Below are 10,000 nucleotides of genomic sequence, written 5' to 3' on the forward strand. Positions count from 1 at the left end.
ACCCACCTTACTCCGAGTGCTCCTCACACTGGTGTATGAATATGAATGAATGTTTGGCGGTGGTCAAATTGTCAGCCACGCTTCCGTCAGTCTACCCCAGGGCAGCTGTGGTAACAAATGTAGCTTACCAAAATCAATGTGTGAATGTGGAGTGAATGAACGATGGGTTTTCAGTTGTCTGTGAAGCGCTTTGAGTGTCTAGAAAAGTGCTATATAAATCTAACCATCATCATTATTATAATTATTGAAATGCATGCACATAAATATTATCTAAACCACAAGGAAGTGACTCGGACCAGTCCAAAGTTCCAGTGGACCGAGACTGATCCTTTTCAGCCAGGAACAGCATGTTTTTTTTTTTAAATCTTTGTAAAGGCAAGATATTTGAGGCATATTTTGGAAAGGATCACATTAGATGTGCAGGTGTTGACTATATGTAAAAATCTCCGTGCAAGACAGGTTGACAGATTTGACTTTGATGCTCCATTGCCCCGCTCATTCATTGGTATTCACTAAAGAGGAAATAAAAGATGACTCATGATGGAAGAGAAGGGGAAAGGCTACAATAAGAAACACGGCTCCTGGATTGACAGATAATGAGGAAGAGAAGGAAAAGCTGGCTAAGTAAGGAAGGAAATGATGATGTATTAGCCGTTAAGCTGTGCCGTCGCATCCTGCAGACAGCTCTGTCAATAGTAATAAATCTCATTTTCACTGTTTCTACTGGGGAACATGTCAATGTCACTGCCAACCTTTGGGCACCGTGTGGAATTCTACCTATAATGCTTGTCATTGGCATTATTTTAGAAATGAATCCATGTTTATTTGGGCTGTAAAAAGATTGACATATTAGCTCGCAAGATAGCGGAGGTGTATATTGTAGCGTCCCGTTGTAAGGGGTTCTGGGTATTTGTTCTGTTGTGTTTATGTTGTGTTACGGTGCGGATGTTCTCCCGAAATGTGTTTTTCATTCTTGTTTGGTGTGGGTTCACAGTGTGGCGCATATTTGTAACAGTGTTAAAGTTGTTTATATGGCTACCCTCAGTGTGACATGTATGGCTGTTGCATTCACTTACGTGTGTTTAAATGCCGCATATATTATGTGATTGGGCCGGCACGCTGTTTGTATGGAGGAAAAGCGGATGTGACGACAGGTTGCAGAGGACGCTAAAGGCAGTGTTTTTAAGGCACGCCCCCAATATTGTTGTCCGGGTGGAAATCGGGAGAAATTCGGGATAAATTCGGGAGAATGGTTGCCCCGGGAGACTTTTGGGAGGGGCACTGAAATTCGGGAGTCTCCCGGGAAAATTGGGAGGGTTGGCAAGTATGCTTATAGCAGCAGGCCCCCAAATAAAACTACACCATTCCTCAAACTCAGCTGGCCTCATACCAACAAGCTCCGCCCCCTCCGGCCGATACCTTTACTTATGGTCCAAATAAGTACGTCCACCTTCTTGTGACATCACAACGTAGCCAGACTGCAAAACACCTCATGCAGACACCGCAGGTTCACACCCAAATACATGCACCTTAGGATTTGATGCTCTGGCATTGTTTACCGCGAGTATCTAACAGTGTTGCAACGTTTAAAAGTCGGAAAAGACAAAAAATAATAATAATAGTTCACTTTTAATTAGAAAATTGCAAATGCATTGTTATCCTTCTGTATGGAAAATAGCAACAAACCAATTTAACAAAGGACTCTTTGCATAGAGAGAGTGTTTATGGAGATAGGAACATTCCGGATGTATTATCAAACAGTGGCCAGATGAATGGCTGAGTTTCTATCGTGCTCACAGTCCCAGTGGACCTTTTATCTTAACAACATTACAGCCACATCCACGTTGAGTGGATTTAAGCTGATTTCCTTCCGCCACTTTTTTCTCCCCTCCCCTCTCCTCTCCTTTCCTGCCGACCTGTCCTGTCGTGCCCTCCCTGATCGACAGCAGGGTATTGATTTAGAAGAGATGGGTCCGCTTGATAATGAGACTGGCAGGGAAAAAAGGGAAGGAAGGGAGAGGAAGTTAGGGAGCTAGAGGGGATGAAGATAGATTGGGGAGAAAAAGCGGATTAAAGCTTGGGGGGGGGGGGAGTGGAGGTGTGTGAGTCTACTTTTTCTCTGACATGGTCCGCAGACTTTGGCAGAGCTCATTGGTGGTTTTGTCTGCTGGCTGGGAGCCGTCTGTGGTATCGGAGACCATGGCGTTAGTCACAATATCACAAAACCAGTGAAGTTGGCACGTTGTGTAAATCGTAAATAAAAACAAAATACAATGATTTGCAAATCCCTTTCAACCTATATTCAATTGAATAGACTTCAAAGACAAGATACTTAATGTTCGAACTGGAAAACTTTGTCATTTTTTGCATTCATTAGATCATTTGGAATTTGATGCCTGCAACATGTTTCAAAAAAGCTGGCACAAGTGGCCAAAAAGACTGAGAAAGCTGAGGAATGCTCATCAAACATTTCTCTGGACCATCCCGCAAGTGAACAGGCTAATTGGACACAGGTGGGTGCTATGATTGGGTTTAAAAGCAGCTTCAATTAAATGCTCAGTCATTCACAAACAAGGATGGGGCGAGGGCCACCACTTTGTGAACAAATGCGTGAGCAAATTGTCCAACGGTTTGAGAACAACATTTCTCAGCGAGCTATTGCAAGGAATTTAAGGATTTCACCATCTACGGTCCGTAATATCATCAAAAGGTTCAGAGGATCTGGAGAAATCACTGCACGTAAGCGATGATATTACGGACCTTTGGTCCTTCAGGCGGTACTGTATCAAAAAGCGACATCGGTGTGTAAAGGATATCACCACATGGGCTCAGGAACACTTCAGAAAACCACTGTCAGTAACTACAGTCTGTCGCTACATCTGTAAGTGCAAGTTAAAACTCTACTATGCAAAGCGAAAGCCATTTATCAACAACACCCAGAAACACCGCCGGCTCCGCTGGGCCCGAGCTCATCTAAGATGGACTGATACAAAGTGTAAAAGTGTTCTGTGGTCTGACGAGTCCACGTTTCAAATTGTTTTTGGAAACTGTGGACGTCCTGTCCTCCGGACCAAAGAGGAAAAGAACCATCAGGATTGTTATAGGCGCAAAGTCCAAAAGCCAGCATCTGTGATGGTATGGGGCAATGTTCCCTCTAATTTTTCATGTGTGTGAGCAAACGCACAAACTCCCTGAGCATTCAGTGGAGCACATGTGATTGGCAACACTAAATGGTCCCTAGTGTGTGAATGTGAGTGTGAATGTTGTCTGTCTATCTGTGTTGGCCCTGTGATGAGGTGGTGACTTGTCCAGAGTGTACCCCACCTTCCGCACGAATGCAGCTGAGAAAGGCTCCAGCACCCCCGCGACCCCGAACGGGACAAGCGGTAGAAAATGGATGGATGGATGGAAGGGATTTTGCCCTCTTACAATGAAAATAACAAAAAAACATGTTTTTCATGACCTATGTGCTAGTATTGTATGTCTGGCTGCGGGTCCTGCCTTTAAAAGAAATGTTACCCCTTTCAGAGATTACATTTAGTTCCTGTAACTTTCTGTCTGTAAAATACATCTTTTTATTAGCATTTATGAAATCTAGTGACAATATTTCATGAATAATATCATTAGATTAACATCCTTAATAAATAGCAGTAAAATAAGCACACATCTGATTGAGCAGTCAGAGTGTTACAATCTGGCATTTACACATTGTGTGGCGTTGGGGTTGTCCAACTTTTTGTGTGGCCATAAACGCAGCACTGGCTAAGTGCCATGAGTGCGTGTGTTGGTGCAGGTGAGACAGAGCGAGCGGCTTCTTTTGAAACGACGGATGACAACGTTGGTTTAAGCCTGGTTTGTATGGCAGAAAATTACCAGTTTTTATAGATGAAAGTTTTTTTTACTCATGTTTTTGGTGTGGTTACAAACAGTTTTGCTCAATAAAGTGATGGATGGAATTCCTGTCCGTAAAGTGTCTCGACAGACGATAATTGAACTGTGTTGACAAAGATTGTTTTATTCATTGGGGCCACTCTTGTTGTCACCTGTCACTCACAAAGTTGCATTGCAAAATCATACAGAATAAATTGTAATGTGTTTATTTTGTTTAAAGTTCAGATGGGATTTTTAGATTTTCTGCGCGGCATTAATTTGCTGTGCGCAGAGGACGCGTGAGCAGTGCGCAATTGCGCAGACGCACACCTTAGAGGGAACATTGGTATGGGGGTGTATTAGTGCCCAAGACATGGGTAACTTACACATCTGTGAAGGCACCATTAATGCTGAAAGGTACATACAGGTTTTGGAGCAACATATGTTGCCATCCAAGCAACCTTATCATGGACGCCCCTGCTTATTTCAGCAAGTTACAACAGTGTGGCTTCATAGTAAAAGAGTGCGGGTACTAGACTGGCCTGCCTGTAGTCCAGACCTGTCTCCCATTGAAAATGTGTGGCGCATTATGAAGCCTAAAATACGACAATGGAGATCCCGGACTGTTGAACAACTTAAGCTGTACATCAAGCAAGAATGGGAAAGAATTCCACCTGAAAAGCTTCAAAAATTGGTCTCCTCAGTTCCCAAACGTTTACTGAGTGTTGTTAAAAGGAAAGTCCATGTAACACAGTGGTTAAAAATGCCCCTGTGCCAACTTTTTTGCAATGTGTTGCCGCCATTAAATTCTAAGTTAATGATTATTTGCAAAAAAAAATAATAAGTTTCTCAGTTCAAACATTGAATATCTTGTCTTTGCAGTCTATTCAATTGAATATAAGTTGAAAATGATTTGCAAATCATTGTATTCTGTTTTTATTTACGAATTACACAACATGCCAACTTCACTGGTTTTGGGTCTTGTACCAGAATAAATATTTGTCAAATAAAACTGCAACTTTTTCCTTGTTAATGATGACTTTAAACTTGAGAAAACTTTTTTGTTGTAATTCTGCAATTGTATTCCTTTTTATCATGGCAGTATTAGTATTTATTGTCATTTAAAATAATTCAAAAACATGTTTGCCACCCAACATTATAAAATAGCCTCATTTAAGGTTTCCTTGAAATAATTTTCACAACTTTTTTATTCAAATGTTATATTCTCTGACAACTTTAGAAAAAGATCCATACATGGTTAATTAAATCCAAATAGTTAAAAAAACTAAAAAATTCTTAAGTCATGTTTTCAATTTTGCCAAAATAATTACTGGTAGATTGCAATATAAAAATCCTCATAGTGTATTTCTTGGCAGCTTGCAGGGCTGGCTGCAAACACACTGTAAACACTCTTTTATGGCCTCCAACCAAACGGGGACAGGTGATCAGAAAGACTCTAACCACGTTGAAGAAAATATTGATGTGCACTTTATATATTTTTTTTAATAACTCATGAGATTTGGAGCCTTCAATTTGATGAGCAACAAATAAAATCAAACCCTATTTATGTTAAAGGCCTACTGAAATTAGATGTTCTTATTTAAACGGGGATAGCAGGTCCATTCTATGTGTCATACTTGATCATTTCGCGATATTGCCATATTTTTGCTGAAAGGATTTAGTAGAGAACATCGACGATAAAGTTCGCAACTTTTGGTCGCTGATAAAAAAGCCTTGCCTGTACCGGAAGTAGCGTGACGTCACAGGTTGTGGAGCTCCTCACATCTGCACATTGTTTACAATCATGGCCACAAGCAGCGAGAGCGATTCGGACCGAGAAAGCATTGATTTCCCCATTAATTTAAGCGAGGAGGAAAGATTTGTGGATGAGAAAAGTGAGAGTGAAGGATTAGAGGGCAGTGGAAGCGATTCAGATAGGGAAGATGCTGTGAGAGGCGGGTGGGACCTGATTTTCAGCTGGGAATGACTAAAACAGTAAATAAACACAAGACATATATATACTCTATTAGCCACAACACAACCAGGCTTATATTTAATATGCCACAAATGAATCCCACATAACAAACACCTCCCCCCTCCTGTCGATATAACCCGCCAATACAAATCAAACACCCGCACAACACACTCAATCCCACAGCCCAAAGTACAGTTCACCTCCGCAAAGTTCATACAGCACATATATTTCCCCAAAGTTACGTACGTGACATGCACATAGCGGCACGCACGTACGGGCAAGCGATCAAATGTTTGGAAGCCGCAGCTGCGTACTCACGGTACCGCGTATCCAACTCAAAGTCCTCCTGGTAAGAGTCTCTGTTGTCCCAGTTCTCCACAGGCCAATGGTAAAGCTTGACTGTCATCGTTCGGGAATGTAAACAATGAAACACCGGCTACGACGTAGCTGCTACGTGTTTGTGTTGCTGCAGCCGGCCGCTAATAAACCGCTTCCCACCTACAGCTTTCTTCTTTGCTGTCTCCATTGTTCATTAAACAAATTGCAAAAGATTCACCAACACAGATGTCCAGAATACTGTGGAATTTTGCAATGAAAACAGACGACTTAATAGCTGGCCACAATGGTGTCCCAAAATGTCCTCTACAATCCGTGACGTCACGCGCAAACGCCATCATACCGAGACGTTTTCAGCAGGATATTTCGCGGGAAATTTAAAATTGCACTTTACTAATCTAACCCGGCCGTATTGGCATGTGTTGCAATGTTAAGATTTCATCATTGATATATAAACTATCAGACTGCGTGGTCGGTAGTAGTGGGTTTCAGTAGGCCTTTAAAGAGCCATATGGGGTCACAAATAAAATATTCAGTTTTATAACCGTGTCAATACAGTGCTCCCTTTTGTCCATGGAGTGAAATCTGGACTTTATATTAGCAAATAACTTTTTTTTTCTGTAACAATGTCTGATTATACTGAGCATCATAATTGTAAAGCCATCCAACCGAATCAGGTCAATCTAATCAATTCTGTTTCCTCTGTCCAGCCCGAGGAGCTGACCAACGTCCTGGAGATCTGCAACATTGTTTTTACCAGCATGTTCACCTTGGAAATGATCCTCAAGCTGACAGCTTTTGGCTTCTTTGAGTACCTGAGGAACCCTTATAACATCTTTGACGGCATCATCGTCATCATCAGGTGGGACCTATCTCTGGAAAATAACAAAACTACAACCTCATCTTGTACATGTTTACTGTTTGTCTCCAATCTTCTAATGTCTTCTACCGTTCTACGACTCCTGGATGGTGCCAGTGTGTGTGAGATCATCGGTCAGGCGGACGGCGGCTTATCGGTGCTGAGGACCTTCAGGCTGCTGCGGGTCATCAAGCTGGTGAGGTTCATGCCAGCCCTCAGGCGTCAGCTGGTGGTCCTGATGAAGACGATGGACAACGTGGCGACCTTCTGCATGCTGCTCATGCTCTTCATCTTCATCTTCAGGTATCTTTCACAGCATGGGTCGCCAACCCGTCCGTCGCTATCTACCAGTCGATATTTGAGATCCTACCGGTCGATCGCAAAAATATTAGGTAAAAATAGGTATTAGTATGATATCAGTACAAAACAACCGCACCCGGGGAGTGACCAACAGACCCGCAATCAGGCAAGCATTTTAGAATAGAATAGAATAGAATGGACTTTATTGTCATTATATTTGCATATAACGAGATTAAGGACTCCAATTTAAGGTGCGGTAGTGGGAACAAATATGGGGTACAAATAAATTACACAACAGTTAATAAAGAAAAAACTGACAATTGAAATAAACAGATTACTATCCAATACAAATAATAAGCAATCCTGTACAACAGGGGTGTCTAAACTTTTTCCACTGAGGGCCGCACACTGACAAATCAAAGCAAGCGGGGGCCATTTTGGTATTTTTTATTTTAAAAACCAATACAATATATGTATAACAAATATACATTCAGGCCTCCACTCAGGCTTGATCCCGGGGACCCCAAAGGGTTTTGGTCAAAAAAATATTAAAAATGTGTCATTATTCAGTATTATTATTTTTATTATTATTCAAGTTTTAAATCTCTAGATCAACATTAGGTCTATCTGTCAATATAATGTTTTTAAAGATTTAAGTTGGATGCTCTTTTTGTCAAAGAAAACCCTGTTTTTTTATGGAAAAAACACAAAATATGCAATATTTTCACCCAATAATTTTTTTAAGTGGAATATTTGAGATTATATAATAATTTGAGCTTTAAAAAGGTCAATAACTCATAACACTATTGATTGTAATTCATTATATTTTTTTGAGAAATGACACTTAAAAACAAATTACACTAAAATTATTGGGAATCCAAAAGGGTCCTATTCATTAAAGGGTTAAAAAATAAATTATAATTTTTTTTTACTGTCTACTTTCAACACAATAATCTCGAGATCAACTTCAGATCTATCCGTCAATTATAAGTTTTATTGTTGTTTATGTTTTATGTTTGTTCATTTTAGGCCTTTCTTTTTTAAAAAAAAACAGCTCAGTTTTTTACATGGCAAACACAAAATATGCTACATTTTCCCCAAAAAATATCTCAAAGTGGAATATTTAACGTGACGTAATTGGAGCCTTTGGAAAAGGTCAATGATTCATAATGACATTGACTTTGATTCATTATTATTTTTTAAAGAAAGTAACAGCCTGCATGGCAGCTTTGTGTTATTACAGTAAACATTGCAACATATTCTTTGTTTGCTCTTTTATACCACTTTTTACGTTTTAAAAAATTTTCAATCGTATTTTTAAAATGTGCCGTGGGGCCGTTAAAAAAATGACCTGCGGGCCGCAAATGGCCCCCGGGCCGCACTTTGGACACCCCTGTTGTACAATATACAAAACACTGTAGAAATACAAAATACTGTACAATATACAGAACAGGACAAGAGTACCGGAGTAATAAATAGCAACTAGTGTCGGACGTATTGCACTCGAAGGGTAATATTGCACAGTAGGGTTTTAGTCTAGGATATACACCTGAACATCCCGCGGCTCTCGACACGCATTTCTTGACATGCTCAAAAATCATCGAGCTGCAACAATACATAAGGCTCACTGTTGCAATGCGTCAAACATTTTCCATCATCCACCTTCAAACAACGACCATCATCGCTCGAGAAGGGAAGCGAACAAGCCAAATACTAGAATCCGTGAACATTGCTCCAAAGTACACATTTTGTGTTGTTTTATTCTGCATACAAAAGTAAACATTGGCAGTAAGGCAGTAATATTTGATGAAACAAGGCGGCAGCTAAAGGGCTCTTAGGAAATAAACAGCTGATTTTCCGGCGCTGACGTAAGACAACCATGTGACTCGCGTCCCATATGTAACCACAGGATGAACAAATATACTACATTACTAAGACTATAGTGGCCGTAAACAATTAGCTTCTACAGCAGGGGTGCACAGAGGCCATCTGTGGCCCAGGACTCGTTTGTCATTGGCCCTGGGCACATTACAGGAAACAAAACAAAAAATAACAACAGCAATAAACACAAAGAGATAAAGCCAAAATGCTGAAATCAGACAATAATAACGACACAAAGCTTTGTCTTTAAAAAACTAAAACAAAACTATAGACACATATATATATATATATATATATATATATATATATATATATATATATATAAATATATATATATATATATATACTGCGATGAGGTGGCGACTTGTCCAGGGTGTACCCCGCCTTCCGCCCGATTGTAGCTGAGATAGGCTCCAGCACCCCCCGCGACCCCAAAGGGAATAAGCGGTATAAAAAAGGATGGATGGATGGATATATATATATATATATATATATATATATATATATATATATATATATATATATATATATATATATATATATATATATATATATATATATATATATTGTATATTAGGGTTGTAATTGTATACCGGTACTAGTATAGTACCGCGATACTAATGAATCATATTCGGTACTATACCACCTCTAAAAGGTACCAGTCACCCACCCCCCTCCCCTCCGTCGTCATGACATTGCTGGTTTACAAGCAGACGAGCATGTTCGGCAGCGCACAATCACGGAGTACTTACAAGCAGACACAGTGTGTAGACAGAAAA

The 10,000-nt window shown here is 40.2% G+C and overlaps 1 protein-coding gene across 4 annotated transcripts in view; it reads left to right on the forward strand.

Moving 5' to 3' along the window:
• The window catches only part of cacna1ia (calcium voltage-gated channel subunit alpha1 Ia), a 566,877-nt gene that overhangs the window by 428,952 nt on the left and 127,925 nt on the right, over positions 1–10,000 (forward strand). For all 4 annotated transcript variants that reach the window (XM_062036515.1, XM_062036516.1, XM_062036514.1 and 1 more), the window contains 2 exons: positions 6,892–7,043; positions 7,158–7,343. In XM_062036515.1, coding sequence (XP_061892499.1) covers positions 6,892–7,043; positions 7,158–7,343 — 338 coding nt within the window. The remainder of the gene's footprint in view (positions 1–6,891; positions 7,044–7,157; positions 7,344–10,000) is intronic.

Source organism: Entelurus aequoreus, linkage group LG25 (genome assembly GCF_033978785.1).
Source record: "Entelurus aequoreus isolate RoL-2023_Sb linkage group LG25, RoL_Eaeq_v1.1, whole genome shotgun sequence".
NCBI classification, from domain to species: Eukaryota; Metazoa; Chordata; class Actinopteri; order Syngnathiformes; family Syngnathidae; genus Entelurus; species Entelurus aequoreus.